The sequence below is a fragment of the Myodes glareolus genome, chromosome 23 (assembly GCF_982192425.1).
Source record: "Myodes glareolus chromosome 23, mMyoGla1.1, whole genome shotgun sequence".
Lineage (NCBI taxonomy): Eukaryota > Metazoa > Chordata > Mammalia > Rodentia > Cricetidae > Myodes > Myodes glareolus.
Genome location: NC_142048.1, coordinates 5,386,449 through 5,403,054, shown reverse-complemented (window position 1 = coordinate 5,403,054; position 16,606 = coordinate 5,386,449). Strand labels below are relative to the sequence as shown.

Below are 16,606 nucleotides of genomic sequence, written 5' to 3'. Positions count from 1 at the left end.
CAGCCTGCTTTCTTACAGAATTTAGGACTGCCGGCCCAGGGGTGGCACTGTCTGTGTGAGTCATAATTAGGAAAGTGCTCCACAGACAGGTGCACAGGCCTGTCTAATGGAGGCAGTTCCTTGATCAAGGTTCTTTGTCAGCTAACTTTATTTTCTGCTAGTTGACAACTCATCACAGAATACAGGTCCTTCTGGCACTCAGGAGGCTGAGGCAGAATTGAGAGTTCTCCTTTAGACTCAACTTCGTAGTTAAAGAACCTGTTTCTAAAAAGGAGGCCAGAGGAATGCTTACTGTTCTTGCAGAGAATTGAGTTCAGGCCCCAGTACCCACAGGCAGGACTGCTCACAACTGCCTGTACCTCTGGGCTCTGAGGGTGGCACACACCTTTAATCTAGCACTCGGGAGGCAGAAGCAAAGCAGGCAGATCTTTGAGTTTGAGGCCAGCCTGGTCTACAGAGCAAGTTCCAAAAGAGCCAGAGTTTAAAGAAACTATTAGTATTTATTCGTCAGGCAGATCTCTGTGAGTTTTAGGTCAGCCTGGTCTGCAAGAGCTAGTTCCAGGACAGGTGCCAAAGCTACAGAGAAACCCTGTCTTGAAAAACCAAAAAAAGAAAAAGGAGGTCAGTGCGATAGTTCGTCTGGTGAAGGTGCTGCCAAGCCTGATGACCCGAGTTCAGTTCCTAATCCCTAGATTCACGTGGGAGAAGGAGAGAGCTGAATTCCCTCAAGATGCACATGACCCCTCTTCCCAAATAAATACTAATAGTTTCTTTCTTTCTTTCTTTCTTTTTTTTTTTTTTTTTTTTTTGGTTTTTCGTGACAGGGTTTCTCTGTAGCTTTGGAGCCTGTCTTGGAACTAGCTCTTGTAGACCAGGTTGGCCTCGAACTCACAGAGATCCCCCTGCCTCTGCCTCCCAAGTGCTGAGATTAAAGGCGTGTGCCACCACCGCCCGGCTACTCATAGTTTCTTTAAGCAAAAAATTTAAATCCAATACCTGGGCTGAGGCCCGGCTTGGGAGAAAAGTGCTGGCATGGTATTCCTGAGGCTTCAGGCCCTATCCCTGCTCCACAAAAACAAAACAAAGCAGGCTGTGTATATTTGACCTGTCAGTCATTAGTCATTGTGAGCGAGTGGACCACTCTCGCGTTGTGACCTAGGAGCACTGCCTTTGAGAAAATCCCTTTGCTTGAAAATGTTTCAGTGCTCAGTACTTACCAGTGACTGCCTGCTGTGGTGTCTGTGGTCATCACAGTGAAAGTGAGAGCTGTCCAGCCTTATGCTCTTCATGCCTCCTCTTTTTGGATCCACAGGGTTTCTTTGTTGCATTGAGATTGGTGGCCTGTGCACAGAGTGGCCATGAAGTCACCTTGAGCAATCTGAGCCTCACCATGCCACCACCGAAATTTGTGAGTGTGCAAGCCATCATACTCTCTTGGTACCGTGTGTTTGCACATCTGTGTGAATGATGCTCCATGTTTTCTCTTGTCTTTCCTGTGAGATGTGTATATCATAAAATTCCCCATTTTTTTACATGCTCAGTTCAGCTAGCATGGTGGCATGCCTTTAATTCCAACATTCGGGAGGCAGAGGCAGGTGGATTTCTGAGTTCTAGGCCTGCCTGCTCCACAGAGCTAGTTCCAGACAGCCAGGGCTATACAGAGAAACCCTGTCTTGAAAATAAAACAAAATAAATAAAATGCATAGTTAGGTAGCCCTTAACACACTACAGTGTCGTGCAGCCATTAATCCTGAGTTCCAATTTTCACCTCCCAAAAGAAAGACCCTGGGCCATGTCTTACTCTTTGTCTCCCCATCTCCCACTCCTTAGTAGCCACGCATCTTCTTTCTGTGTAGGTTGTCTTTTCTGATGTTGCTCTCAGTGGAGTCGCATAGGGTATGGCCTTGTGTGTACATCTTTCACTCAGTCTGCCCAGATCAGGACATTGTACTGTTGTAATTGGCTGTTCTGTCCATTTGCTGAGCTCTGTGATGTCGCCTCTACCTTTGGCTGTTGGGAGCAGCACAGCTGTGAATGGATTTGCGTGTGCACATGTGGGTCTACACCTGGGAGGGGAGCTGTGGGGTCATAAATCATTCCCTGTTTGTGACCTTCCCGCTTTGCAATGAGATCGTTTTGGTTGTGTTTGCACATGTGATCCTGTTCTTTTTTTCCTCAGCATGACACTAGCAGCCCACTGATGGCCACACAATCGTCTACAGAGACCCACTGGGCTGTGCGCGTAAGTGAGGGGGACAGTGCCATAATTGATGCGTGCCGTGTGTATCATTTGGAAGCACCTTTGCCATCTCTATGTCTCCGTAGAATCGGAGGATCATATCTGTGCTTGGATTTTGTTTTTTAAGATTTTATTTTTAATTGTTTGTATGTCTGTGGTGGGTATGTTGCCCTTGGGGACCAAAGATAATAGGGTCGGGGAGAGTGGGGGAGGCCTGGAGCTGGAATTACCAGCTGTTGTGAGTCACCTAACTTGGGCATTGGAAGCTGCACTTGGCTACTCTTAACCAAGGGCTACTCCAGCCCCTGTTTTGTTTTGTTTTGTTTTTTATAGACAAAGGGTCTCACGTCACCCAGTCTGACATCAAGCTCAACCTGTAGCTAAAGGAGCTCCCAACTTCTGATCCTCTGCCTCTGTCTCCCTAGGATGGGGAGGACAGGCATGCTCGGCTTGAAAAATCAATTTTCACATTCTTTCAGTATAGCTGGCAGCTGTGTCTGGGAGCAAAGGAGCTAAGAATCTGAGGTTGCAGTTAATTTCTGTGCACTCAGGCTGCACCTGGGGCTGTGTTACTTGTATTGGTTCTTCAAGATAGAGAAGAGACACTGCTGTACACAGCCTTCCAGCTCTGCCATGACCCATCTTCCCTCTCCTAGATACCTACTGCTCTGCAAAAAACCTCACCCAGCTCTTAAGGTGTTCCCTTTTCACGTAGAGGGCAATGTGGTCCTGCCTCTAGGAAGGACAAACAAGCATAGTGGCTGTCTTAGTGTCTATTTCTGTGAGGAGACACTGTCACCCCCACAGCTCTTATAAAGGAGAGCATTTCATTGGGGATTACTTATAGTTTCAGAGGTTTAGTCTGTTTATTAGTATGGCAGGAAACCTGGTGGCATGTAGACATGGTGCTGGAGAGGAGCTGAGAGTTCTATATCTGTATCCACACGCAACAGGGGGAGAGAGAGCCACTGGACCTGACTTGGGCTTTTGAAACCTCAAAGCCCACCCACAGTGACACTTCCTCCAACAAGGTCACAACTCCTAATAGTGCCACTTCTTGGTGACCAAGCATTCAAATCTATAAGCTTTTGGGGGTCCATTCTCTTCTAAACCACCACATTCCTACATCCTGGCCCCCAAAGGCTTTGTAGCTATAATACATTCAGTCCAATTTCAAAAGTCTCCAGTCTGTCACAGTCTTCACACTGTTTGAAAGTCCAAAGTCTCTTCTGAGACCATGACAACCTCTCTTTGTCTGTCTGTCTGTCTCTCTCTCTCCCTCTCTCTGTCTCTCTTTACAGGGTTTCTCTGTGTAGTCCTGGCTGTCCTGGAACTCACTCTATAGACCATGCTGGCTTCAAACTCAGAGATCCGCCTGCCTCTGCCTCTTGGTGCTAGGATTAAAGATGTGTACCACCAGGCCTGGTTCTAAACTTTAATTTCTTTTCACAAGTTGGAAGTTTAGTTGCTTGGAGTCTTGCTTGAAGTCACCACTCCCTTTATTTCATTGAGCACTGTACTAGCTCCATTACACTTTCTGATGCCCTTTTTCTCCTTGAACTGGACCTTTTGTGATTTTCCTTGCTCAGCTTGCTCCTTTTGTGTGTGTGTGTGTGTGTGTGTGTGTGTGTGTGTGTGTGTGTGTGTGTTAGATCTGAATGAGAGGGACTACTACAAATAGGCAACGGAGGTATACACCTTTAATCCTAGCACTCAGGAGGCAGAGGCAGGAACACAGATCCACTTATTGCCCCTCTTCTGGACTTGTCCTGCTCTTTCATTAAGCAGTAGTTTGAATCATTTTTGCCTTGCTAAGAGAAGAGGAAGGAACCTATGACTATCTCAGGGCAAGTAAAAAAAAACAATCAGAAAGCTGGGCTGGGCAGTGGTCGTGCACACCTTTAATCCCAGCACTCCAGAGGCAGAAGCAGGCAAATTTCTGTAAATTCAAGGCCAGCTTGGTACAGAGCACGTTCCAGGACAGTCAGGGCTATACAAAAAAAACCCTGTCTTAAAAGACAAAAAAGAAAAAGAGAGAGAGTGACCTGTTGTTGGATTTTCTTTTACTCTAGTCCCTTGTTGGAACGATAAAATGTTGTTTTTTACTTTTTTGGCTTTTTTGTGGGGCCTGCCACTCCGCTCTCAAATAAATCCCTTGGAGGCTTATCCTTAATTATAAATGCCTAGCCTTAACTTTTCTTATCTTAAATTATCCCAACTACCTATTGCCTCTGGGCTTTTTCCTTTTCTTATTTCTGTGTGTCTTACTTTCACTCTTATTCCAAGGCTGGCTTGGTGACTGCCCCTGACGTCCTCCTCTGCCTATCCTTGGACAGACCTTGAGCTTCTCAGGAAGGGCTTTGCCACCAAACTATACCCTTAGCCCTGTTTAGTTTGTTTCTCTGACACAGGATCTCCTGTAGCCCAGTCTGACTTCAACTCTATATAGCCAAGAATGACCTTGGACCCCCACCTCTACCTCCTCAGTCCTGGGATTGCAGATGGGCCCTGTGGTTTATGCAGTGCTGGGAATGGAGCCCAGGGATTTTTGTGTATGCTGCACTGAACCACAGCACCAGCACACTTTTTAAAACTTTTTTCTTAGTGATGAGATTAGAATTTAAGGCTTCACTGTACTGAGCCCCATCACAGCTTATGTTTGAACTTTGAGAAGCAAGACTTCTGCTCTTTAAATTGAAGATAGGGCCTTCCCCATGTAGCACAGGCTAGCCTGAAGCCCTCCATCTTCCTAGCTCCATCTTGATTGTTGGAATGAGAAATATGAGTCATTAGCCGCACTAGAGATTGATTTGGGCCATGTTTGCTACCAAACTAGACATTTAATGAGTTTCCTTGAGACACTGCAAAATCATTGCCCTACTTGGCTAGGTCCCTTTTGCCATGAGGCAGAACAAGATATGGACCAGCTTCTCTTCTGCTCACCATGGCCCTCAGGCCATAAATTCTCCCTGGAAACTCAGCAGCTGGGCTTGCTCACCCTAGAACAACTGAGCTCTGTATAGACAAGCCGGGTTTGAATCCAGACTGTGTACTCTATACTCATTGCAGCTCCTTTTTTCCTGGTAGGTGGAGGAGAAGGCAAAGTTTGATGGCATCTTTGAAAGTCTTCTACCAGTCAATGGTCTACTTTCTGGAGACAAGGTCAAGCCAGTCCTTATGAACTCAAAACTCCCTCTGGATGTGCTGGGCAGGGTAAGACCTGGGTGCTCTCCCATCCTATACTGTGGTGTGTCTGTCCGCTAACAGTCACCTTTTCCTCCCACCATGTACTGTGCCACCAGGTGCGTCCTACGCGTCTGGCTCTTCTGTAGTTGGAGGATCAGTACTGCTCTTTTGCTGCTGGGAAGATGCTGGCATCCATCTTCTTACGACAAGAGGCAGGGGCAGAAGGGAGATGGCTACATGTACCTGTGAGAGCAGAGCCTGCTCCAAGCCCAGCACTGAGCCCCTTTCTTTTGTGTGTTTGTTTCTTTTCATTTCTTTTTTTTAAAGGTGTCTGCATAGGAGTAGATGTACATGAGGAGTTCAGAAGACAACCTTGGGCACTCTTCAACTGCTGGCTACTGCTTTTTTAGACAGGGTCTCTCCCTGGGCCTGGAATGTACTAAGTAGCTGGCTGGCCAAGAGTCCAGGCTTCATTCTGTCTCTGTCTCCCTAGTACTGGGGTTACAAGAGCATGCTACCACACCTAGCTTTGAAGAACAAGTGACATTGAATTTTTTTTTGTTGTTGTTGAGATTTAATTGTGTTTCCCTGGTTGACTTGAAACTTATTATATAGACAGTATTGTCCTTGAGTTCACAGAAATCTGTTTGCCATTGCCTCCCAAGTGCTGGATTAAAAGTGTGAGCCACCATGCTACCTTCATTTAAAAATTAAGTGTGTGCATGTATGTAGTATGTGTGCACACCGCTGTGTATCTGTGAAGATCAAAGGACCTAGGGAATCAGACTGAGCTTATTAGGCTTTGCGGCGGGCATTTTTACCTGCTGAGCCATTTCATTGACCTTTGTCTTCTGTTTTTAAGCAGATGCTTTTTCCTGACTGTCAGTTTTTAGGTTAAAGCATTTTCAGCTCTGTTGCGGGTTTAGAAACAGTCTTAGATATTCCTTTTTTGGTTTTACCATTTACCCCATCTTGACAGGGTAACCCTTAAATTCCCACTCCACCTCTGTAGTGCACCCCCCCTCCCCGCCTTAGTTTTGGTGGCTGTGGACATACATACCTAATAATCCCAAGAGACTGAGGTAGGAGGATATAAGTTTAAGGCCAGGCCAGTCTGTAGCAGGACCCTGCATTTGTTCATATTAGTGCAGTGTGTTTAGCTCCAGACCCCTACTATAGGCATGATTCCTTTAGAGGGATGTGGCTGTGGCTAAGACTTCATCCTGGCAGCCTGCTTCCTGGTGTACGTGAGCCAGGCAAGCTTATTGTCATCTGTGAGGCCTTGCTACAGAGGGACCATGGTTGTTCAGCCAGAGCCCAAGGCCCTAGCCTGCAGCAGAGCCTAAATACAACAAACATTATCCTCGGTGGCTCTCAGAGACCATTTCCTAATGCTCATTAGATGTGCCTCTGTCGCCCAAGTTATAGACTCGTAGGCATTTGCAGCATTTCCAGTTACATTTTAAATTAGGCTTTAAAATCTGTGATACAGGGGCTGGAAAGATGTCTTAGGGCTTAAGAAAACTGCAGAGGACTCCAGTTTTACTTAAATTTCAGTTGAAAGAGTTACCTGGGATGTGATTTTTATCCTGACCTTTGTAGGCACAGTGAACATGTTTTAGGAAGGGTATAGGTCTCTGTTTTGGCCATTAGCTCCCTCAGAATGGTTTTCAGAGAGCTGGAGGGTGGCAGGGTTGTTTTTATCTTTTTATTTTTTTTAATATTTATTTATTATGTATACAATATTCTGTCTACGTGCATGCCTGAAGAGGGCACCAGGCCTCATTATAGATGGTTGTGAGCCACCATGTGGTTGCTGGGAATTGAACTTGGGACCTTTGGAAGAGCAGGCAATGCTCTTAACCGCTAAGCCATCTCTCCAGCCCCCTGTTTTGATCTTTTTAGGTAGGATCTTAGTAAGTGTTCTGTATTGCTGTGAAGAGACACTATGATCATGGCAACTCTTATAAAAGGAAGCATTTAATTAAGGTTTGCTTACAGTTTCAGAAGGTTAGTCTGTGATCATCACTGCAGGAAGCATGGTGGCAGGCAGGCAGGCAGACAGGCATGGTGCTGGAGCAGTAGCCTAGAGCACACATTTGATCCACAGGCAGAGATGCCGGGAGAAACTTGATCTGACCTGCTTTGGACATTTGAAACCTCAAAGCACATCCTGCAATGACACAACTCTTCCAACAAGACCACACCTCCCAATCCTTAACAGTTCATCAGCTGAGGACTAAGCATGCAAATATGTGAGCCTATGGGGGCCATTTCCATTCAGACCACCACAGATAATCTTGCTATATAGCCAGGATGGGCCTAGGACTCTCTATATACTCCAGGCTGGTCTTGAGCTTCCAATTCTCCTGCTTCAGTTTCTTGTCACGAACTAGCTCTTAAATGCTTTTCCTTTTCTTCTCTCTCTCTCTCTCTCTCTCTCTCTCTCTCTCTCTCTTTCTCTCTCTTCTTTCTCTCCCTCCCCCCGCCCCTCACCCTCTCTCTTTGTGTGTGTGCATGTGTATACATATGTATGTATGTATGTGTGTGTGTATGTATGTGGGGGGTGTGGAACGACAGGTACACAGCTTCTTAAGTGCCTCTGATTGCTGTGGTCTCATTCACTATTAACTCAGATGTTGCTTGTGCTGTGTGAGACTTATAGGCACTTCCTCCCCATGGATCTCTCTGTCCCTTACAGGTCTGGGACCTCAGTGACATTGACAAGGATGGACATTTGGACCGAGATGAGTTTGCTGTGGTAAGTCCTCTGTGTCCTGCTCCTCCCTTTTTGAGGCCTAAGGAAGTACTCATGGGGTGGGTATGGGGGTCTCTGTGTGACCTCTTCTAATACTTAGAAAAAGTTCACAGGCACAGCAGGGTCCACAGCTGCCTTCACTCATCCAGTGTAGTCTTACAATGCCTGCTCACCATCCTTCCTCCTCCTCCTCCTCTGTCTCTTCCTTATCCTCCCCCCACCCCATCTCTCTCTCTTTCACACACACACACTTTTTCCTGGATCATTTTCAAGGAGATAAATTGTAAACACAGTGCCTTTATTTTTGTAATAATTGGAGCTGGTCTTTTTTTGTTTGTTTTTGTGTGTTTTTGAGGCAGGGTCTCAGATAATTGGAGCTGGTCTTTTTTTGTTTGTTTTTGTATTTTTACAGAGAGACAGGATTTCACTGTGTAGTCCTGGCTATCCTGAAACTCAACTCTGTAGACCCAGCTGGCCTCAAACTCAGATATCCGCCTGCCTCTGCCTCCCAAGTGGTAGGCTCAAAGGCTCGTGCCACTGCTGCCTGGCTTGAAGATGGTCTTAAACTTCTGATTCTTCTGCCTCTTATCTCCCTGGTTCTAGAATTATACATGTACAGTACTTGGACTTCCAGTTACATTTTAAAATAGGTTTTAAAATCTGTGATATTGGGGCTGTAGAGATGTCTCAGGGCTTAAGAGCACCAGCAGAGGACCAGGGTTTGATTCCCATCTCCTACATGGAGGCTCACAGCAATCTGTAACTTAAGTTACAAGAGCTCTGACACCCTTTTCTGACCTCCATGAGCTCTACACACACCTAGTGGACTGATACACAGGCAGGCAAAACACTCATAGATATAAAAATAAATCTCCAAAAGCTGTGATTTATTTATTTGTCAGTGTGTACCTGTCATCCTAGTACTCAGAAGGCTGAGGCAGGAGGATTGGGATTCGGGTCCAGCCTGGACTTCATATTAAGACTTTGCCTCCATATAAATAAATACATAGACATGATTTAGAACGTGTCCCTCTGCTCCCCCTGCCTGTCCTCTCTCTGTCCCCTCTGGGATCTACTCCGTGTCTCTTGAGTATTTTGAAGTAGAAGCTCCTTTCAGGGTCTGTGCACCTCCAGATTTCAGAAATTTGGTAATCAAGCTCTGGAGCTTGGTGGTCATACCACATACTGATGGACTCAGTCAAATCTGTTACATACATGTACTTCACTTTTCCTGTCTGTTCTTGGCTATTACAGCATTTTTATTGCTAATAGATTAATAACGATTGAAATAAAGTAATTGCAGCAGAGACTGGAGCTTAGTGGGTAGAGTACTTATCTAGCATGCACAAAGCCCTGGGGTCATCCCATGCCACATAAATCAGGTGTGGTGGCACATGCCTGTAATCTCAGCACTCTGGAGGTGGTCATGGCAGGAAGATAGGTGTTCAAGGTCAGTTATTTAGTGAGCATGAGGCCAGCCTGAGAAACATGTCTCAAAACAGTCATGGCAATGTACTATAATAGAAGTGTTATGAATGTGGTCTTTTGTTTCTGGAATTTCCTACCTAACATTTCAGACCACGGGTAACTTAAACCTTGGCAAGAAACCCTCAAAACTGGCTGTGTGGTGTCTGGGCGGTTGTCGCTGCTCACAAGAACCCTCAGAACTGGCTGTATGGTGTCTGAATGGTTGTCTCTGCTCACAAGGAACCCTCAGAACTGGCTGTATGGTGTCTGGATGATTGTCTGTGCTCGCTTCACTTGCCTAAATTCAACATGGCTCAAGAAACTGCAGAGGAGGGTGATGTCTGAGAAAAGATGACCAGATTCCTTGGAGCCTCTAGGGGTTCCCATGGCTTCCAAGACTGCATGAGACTCTCTTTCAGTTCTGTGGCCCCTGCTCCTCAGTTCCTTTCTCTTCTCTCTGGCACCACAGGCCATGCATTTGGTGTACCGTGCCTTGGAGAAGGAACCAGTGCCCTCCGTCCTGCCCCCATCCCTCATCCCACCCTCCAAGAAGAAGAAGACAGTGTTTGCAGGAGCTGTGCCTGTCCTGCCTGCCAGCCCCCCACCCAAAGACAGCCTCCGCTCCACACCATCCCATGGCAGCGTCAGCAGCCTCAACAGCACAGGCAGCCTGTCTCCAAAGCACAGTGTCAAGCAGACTCAGGTCAGTGTCCACTGTCCGGTCCTGCACCATTATTTCTTTCTTCCTTTCTTTTTCTTTTTTTTTTTTTAACTTTCTTTTTTTTATTGATTGAGCTATACATTTTTCTCTGGTCCCCTCCCTGCCTCTCCCCTCTCCTTTCTTTTACATACAAGGGCGCCCCTGAATTTAGGGCATAAATGTTCATTATTGAGATTTCCTCTTGATGGATTTTTTTCCTGTGACTAATATGAAATGTCCTTCTTTGTCTCTTTTGACTGATTTTAGTTTGAAGTCTATTATGTTAAATATTAGGATAACTACACCCACTTGTTTCTTATTAGGTCCATTTGATTGGAATATTTTTTCCCAACCCTTTAATCTGAGATGATGTCTAAATTTGAGGTTGCAGTGTGTTTCTCACATTCAGTAGAAGGATGGATTCTGTTTTCGTATCCAATGTGTTAGCCTATGTCTTTTTATAAGTCCATTTATATTATGGGATATTAATGATCAGTGGTTGCTAGCTCCTGTTAATTTAGTTTTCATTGTTGGTGATGTTAATTTGTGTGTTTTTCCCTTTGGAATTTACTCCTGTGAGACCGTCAATTGTCTGTTTTTGTTGGTGTAGCCGACTTCCTTGGGTTGGAGTTTTTCTTCTAGTATTTTGTGTAGGCTGGGTTTGTGACTAGGTATTGGTGGAATCTGGTTTTGTCATGGGATGTCTTGTTTTGTTCTTCTGTGGTGATTGACAGTTTTGCTGGGTATAGTCGTCTGGGCTGGCATCTGTGGTCTCTTAATGTCTGCATAATGATTGATCATGACCTTCTGGCTTTCGTTGACTCCAATGAGAAGTCAGGTGTAATTCTGATAGGTCTGCCTTTAGATGTTATTTGGCCTTTTACCTTTGCAGCTCTTAATATTCTTTCTTTATTCTGTATGTTTAGTGCTTTGATTATAATGCAGCGAGGAGACTTTTTTTTTTTTTTTGATCCAGTCTGTTTGGTGTTCTGTAAGCTTCTTGTATCTTCATAGGCACATCTTTCCTTAGGTTGGGAAAGTTTTTTCTATGATTTTGTTAAATATATTTTCTGTGCTTTTGAGTTAAACTTCTTCTATACCTATTATTCTTAGGTTTGGCCTTTTCACAGTGTTTCATATTTCCTGGATATTTTGGGTTAAGCTTTTGTTAGATTTAATGTTTTCTTTAACTGATAAGTCTATTCCCTCTATTGTATCTTCAGCTCTGCTGTTAATGCTTGCATTTGCGGTTCCTGATCATTTTCTCATGATTTCTGTTTCTATAGTTCTCTTGTGTTTCATTTGTTGCCCTTATTTTAGTTTTTAAGTCCTGAATAGTTTTTTTTCATATGTTTGATTGCTTTTTCTTGGTTTTCTTTAAGGGATTTGCTGATGTCTTCCAATTTTTTGTTGGCCTTTTTCTCCCTTTCTTTGAGGTAATTTCTCATTTCTTCTTTAAGAGTTTCAAACATTCTCCTGAAGTTATTATTTAGGTCATTTTCTTCTGCTTCATCTGTATTTGGTTGTTCAAGTCTTGCTGTTGTAGGGTCTTTAGGTTTTACTGGTGTCGTGTTGCGTGTGTTCTTACCTTTTCTACTCATCTTTTCCTCTAGTAGGTGTGGTTGGGGCTGCCTGTGATTCTGTTGATTAATCTTCTAGGGGTCATTGAATCCAAAGCTCAGATGGTTGTTTCTTGTGGTACAGTCAGTGCCACGGTTCTTGTTACCCCCATTGGTCACTCCTGGACTCTGCTCTGCTCCCTTGGAGTTTTTGTCTCAGGCCTGCTCTAGCCTAGATTTTCGGCTCAGACCTGTTTCTGTAAATGTCCCTGGTCTGGATCTGTTCCTGCAGAGGTCCCTGGCTTGGGGTTGCTCCTGTACAGGACTCTGGCTCTGATCTACTCCTTCGGAGTTCCCAGGCTCAGGTGTGCCCAGACCTGTAGAGGACCTTGCTCAGGCTTATTCCCTCAGAGGTCCCAGACTCACACCTGGACCCACAGATGTGTCTGGTTCTTGCCTACTCCCTTTGACGCCCCGGGCCAACACCCGGACCCACAGAGGTCCTTCCTCAGGTCTATTCCCTCTGAGGTCCCAGACTCACACCTGGACCCACAGAGATCTCTGGTTCCTGCCTACTCCCTCGGAGGTCCCAGACTCATGCCCAGACCCACAGAGGTCCTGGCTCAGGCCTAATTCCTCGGAGGTCCTACACCATTATTTCTTGACAGAAAAAAAAAAAAAAGGAGAAAACTTTGATTCAATTCTCTAAGAAGATTGACTAGAGGTATGGGGCTGGAGAGTTGACTTAGTGGATGAGAGCATTGACTATTCCTCCAGAGGACCCAGGTTTAATTCTGAGCACCCACATTGCAGCTCACAGCAGTCTGTACTTACGCATGTGATGCATAGACAATAACACCAATACACATAAAATAAATAAATAACCTAGAAAAATTTCTAGAAGGATTCAGAATTAACTTTCTTGTTCACTTGCAGGTAAGTGAAATTGTTTCCTGGTGTCTGTGAAGCCTGGGCTCCAGAACCCCCAGGGTGCCAGTGCCCTGCAGTGGTGTCCTCATTGAACACCAATGGTACAGTGTCTTCACAGAGCCCAGAGTGTGTGCTTCTAAACTCTCCACATTCAGAGAAAAGACTCACCTGGGTTCAAGTCCCAGCACCCAATGGCAGCTCGCAGCTGTCTGTAACTCTTGTTCCAGAGAATCCGATGCCCTTATGCAGACATACCTGTAGTCAAAACACCAATTAAAAATAAATTATTTTTTAAAAGTGAAAAAAGAGCCTAGATGTTAGCTCAGTCTAGAACAGGGCTCATAGGTAAGTCACTCTTGTAATATGTTTCAGCCGCCAGTGGCCTGGGTGGTGCCTGTGGCAGATAAGATGCGCTTTGATGAGATCTTCTTGAAGACGGACCTGGACCTTGATGGCTATGTGAGTGGCCAGGAAGTAAAGGAGATTTTCATGCACTCAGGCCTCACACAGAACCTTCTAGCACACATTTGGTAAGAGTGGAAGCCATGGTGGAGGTGGCTCTGAGAGGCTGGGAAGGGGGCAGACAGGAGGAAGGGCTCCAGTTTCCCAGGTGCCAGTGAACAAGGAAGTTGGGTCAGCCTTCGTACTGGAGAGCTCTGTTGGGACAATCTCTCCACAAGCCTTACCTTGCCTCAGCTACCTGTGACAATCATTGTGCCTGTCACTTGGGTAAGCCAGAGAGGGCCTTGACAGTTTAGTGAAGTCCTACTTGAAAGGGCAACACCTGCTTCCAACAGGGAGGAGGGTAGGGAGTAGGACCTTTGTTTCTCAGTGTTATGGGAACCCTTTCCTGGGGAGATGTAACACACACCCCTCCCCCCACACACACACATAGGGCGCCAAGGATATACCCAGGTTCATACCACTGAAGTCCATTGGGGCACTAATGACTTAACTGGCCTTGCAGTTCATAGGTGAGATGCTTCTTACAAGAGTGTAGGGCACCCCAGAAAGGCTGATGACCTCTACAACTGCACTTTCTACACACAGTGGATCTTGGCACATCCTGAGATCCCTGGCTATGTGAGATTAGTGCAGAATTACATACAGTGTTTGGGATGTGTAGATGAGGGTCTAGCAACCCTCCCCACCCTATCCTCCTATGGGAGACTGATTTAGTTAAAATTTCTATTGTGACACTGTGACCAAAAGCAATGTGGAATGGTTTATTTTTGCTTACATTTTCAGTTAACAGTCCATCACTTAGAGAAATCAGATAGGAACTCAAACAGAAACCTGGAGGCAGGAGCTGAAGCAGGGGCCATGGAGGAGTGCTGCTTACTGGCTTGCTCCTCATGGCTTGCTCGGCCTCCTTATACAGCTCAGGACCACCTGCAAAGGGACCACCCACAGTGAGCTGCCTCTTATTTTCAGTCATTAATCAAGAGAATGCACACACAGAGGTTCCTATAGTCCAATCTGATGGAGACATTTTCTCAAGAAGCCTCTACCCAGATGTGTCTGGGTTGTGTAAAGTTTAAAAAAATTAGCCAGCACAGGGACAGACAGTCACGAGCCAATAGGCTCACTCTCAGGGTTCTCATAACTGTTCTGGTGTAGATGGTGGCCACTGTGTAACACTTGGTGCTGGGTGGAGGAGCCACCTTCATCCTCCCTCTGCCATCTCAGAATGGGGCTCCTGTGGTTGCCTGGTCCTGGGCATTGTTAGCTTGTCCAGGACCAGGATCTTGAGTGACTTCCTGACCGCAGCAGGGAAACTGAGCTGGTTACATGATAGCCAGAAAGAACCATCTTGAATAATCCTAGCTGGGCAGGGAAGAGAGCTGGCCAAGGGGTAGCGGTCACGGAGTTGCCTCTTTAGACAGGCTGCCGGCTCCTTCAGAGCTGAGCTGCTGCACTCAAATAATGGAGGAGCTACAGAGAGCAGCCCAAGCCTGCTGTTTTTCAACAATGCTCTGCAAGTAACTGCTTTCCTTGAAGACCTTGTGCTCTGCCTCTGGCAAATGACTGCATTTTAACAGCAGTTGCATCGGTCACCAGTAGTGGAAGTGTTTGCCCCTCAAGAGGCCATTCACTGCCAGCTCAAGTCTGGGACATTCCTGTTCTCTTACTCCACACTAGGAACAGAGAGGCCAGAGGCAAGTTCCTGGTGGCACAGATACTGTGGCAGGGACTGTGTCTCCAGACCTCCATAGTGCAGCTCTTGTCTCCACTGACTCACAACCTATAGATCTCCAGATTCTCCAGGAATCAGAGCGTAATCCTGCGCCTTCTGCACAGGAGCTAATGGGGCAACTGCGTCTCTACAGTACCTTGAATGAGGTGAACCAAGAAAGTCTTGACCCTTACAGTTAGCTAGAAGTGTATGTTAGGGGCAGGGTCCTTCCTGAGACCAGGTACCTCAGTTGTGTAGACCAGTCCCTCATTCCCGTACTGTCGGCCTGTTACCAGCCTTGGGTAGGTGCTTATCAGCACTGAGGAAATGTGGAGGCCATGCCCAGGGCTTGCTTAGTAAGTGGAGCATGATCAGGGTAGGTGGCAAGCACAGCTGTGGTGTGTAATTGCATCCCACGTCTCTCCCAGGGCCCTGGCTGATACGAGACAAACGGGGAAGTTAAGCAAAGAGCAATTCGCGCTAGCTATGTATTTCATTCAGCAGAAGGTCAGTAAAGGCATCGACCCTCCTCAAGTCCTCTCGCCAGACATGGTGCCACCCTCGGAGAGAGGCACTCCTGTTCCAGTGAGTAACTAGACACCCTTGTTTCTGTTGTTCCCTCCACCCACCAGAAGGTGGTGCTGATGCTCCAAGAGCCCCTAAGTCCTCAGTCCCCAAGCCCAGGTTGGGGATGGGTTTGGGGCATCCTGTGACTGGGCCACCTGGAGTGTTCTCAGACCAGTGGCCAACACTTTGGTCCCCTGCTGTACCAAAGATGTGGGCTGTTGGCTTCCTGTGACTCTGTGTCTGACGTTTGATCCTAGGATAGTTCGTGTACTCTCGGGTCAGGGGAGTTCACTGGTGTTAAGGAGCTGGATGACATTAGCCAGGAGATCTCTCAGTTGCAGAGGTATGTGACTGCCCTCTTCCCTGGTGGCTCGTGATGCAGCAGCCTTGTGTCCATGCCCCCAGTAAGCCTCTGAGGGACGGGAGGACACAGTCTTTTCAGATCTGCTTCTGTTTGGGTCTTTGTTTTCCTGAGCCCACACTGTCCAGGTAGCCTCAGCCGGTTGTGGCTACACAGTTGCATAGGGACACAGACAGCAGGGATGAGCCCAGCTTAGGAGATAGACCCTAGTCTGGAGCACCTGGTCTGCACAGTGGGCCAGTTCCTCACTGCCCTTCACCACAAGCTGGGTGACTACTGCTGCTCTCCATGTCACTCCACATGGCTCCCTGAGCCCAGTTTTGTTTCCAGTCCTGCCTTTTAGAAAATTCTACCGTATCTCCCCATTCCCACAATAGCTCCTCAGAGTCCACTGTTTATTGTGGTGCTGGTTGGCATTCATGTGCAGACCTTTGTCCTCAGTGTCCTCTACTCTTGTTGAGCGGACCTTCAATGTCAGGCTGCTGAGTAGCATTTCACTGGGTGTGGAATGTAGGGGATGGTGTCTCTCTGTGCGACAGTCATAGAATTGAGCAGTGCAGTGGCATAAGTGTGTTATGGAGGTGCCTGTACCAACTGTCTGGGGTGTTGGAGCCCATGGCAAACGTGTGTGCCTGAGCTTCTCTCTGGGTCCTTGCCCCTTTG

The 16,606-nt window shown here is 46.5% G+C and overlaps 1 protein-coding gene across 12 annotated transcripts in view; it reads left to right on the top strand.

The window, feature by feature from the left end:
• Positions 1–16,606, top strand: part of Eps15l1 (epidermal growth factor receptor pathway substrate 15 like 1) — an 81,979-nt gene that overhangs the window by 23,705 nt on the left and 41,668 nt on the right. For 11 of the 12 annotated variants that reach the window (XM_085680377.2, XM_048442817.3, XM_085680375.2 and 8 more), the window contains exons 5-12: positions 1,313–1,408; positions 2,180–2,242; positions 5,327–5,452; positions 8,127–8,186; positions 10,120–10,353; positions 13,212–13,369; positions 15,444–15,600; positions 15,840–15,925. In XM_085680377.2, coding sequence (XP_085536503.2) covers positions 1,313–1,408; positions 2,180–2,242; positions 5,327–5,452; positions 8,127–8,186; positions 10,120–10,353; positions 13,212–13,369; positions 15,444–15,600; positions 15,840–15,925 — 980 coding nt within the window. The remainder of the gene's footprint in view (positions 1–1,312; positions 1,409–2,179; positions 2,243–5,326; positions 5,453–8,126; positions 8,187–10,119; positions 10,354–13,211; positions 13,370–15,443; positions 15,601–15,839; positions 15,926–16,606) is intronic. The other variant, XM_085680376.2, reaches the window with a different exon arrangement.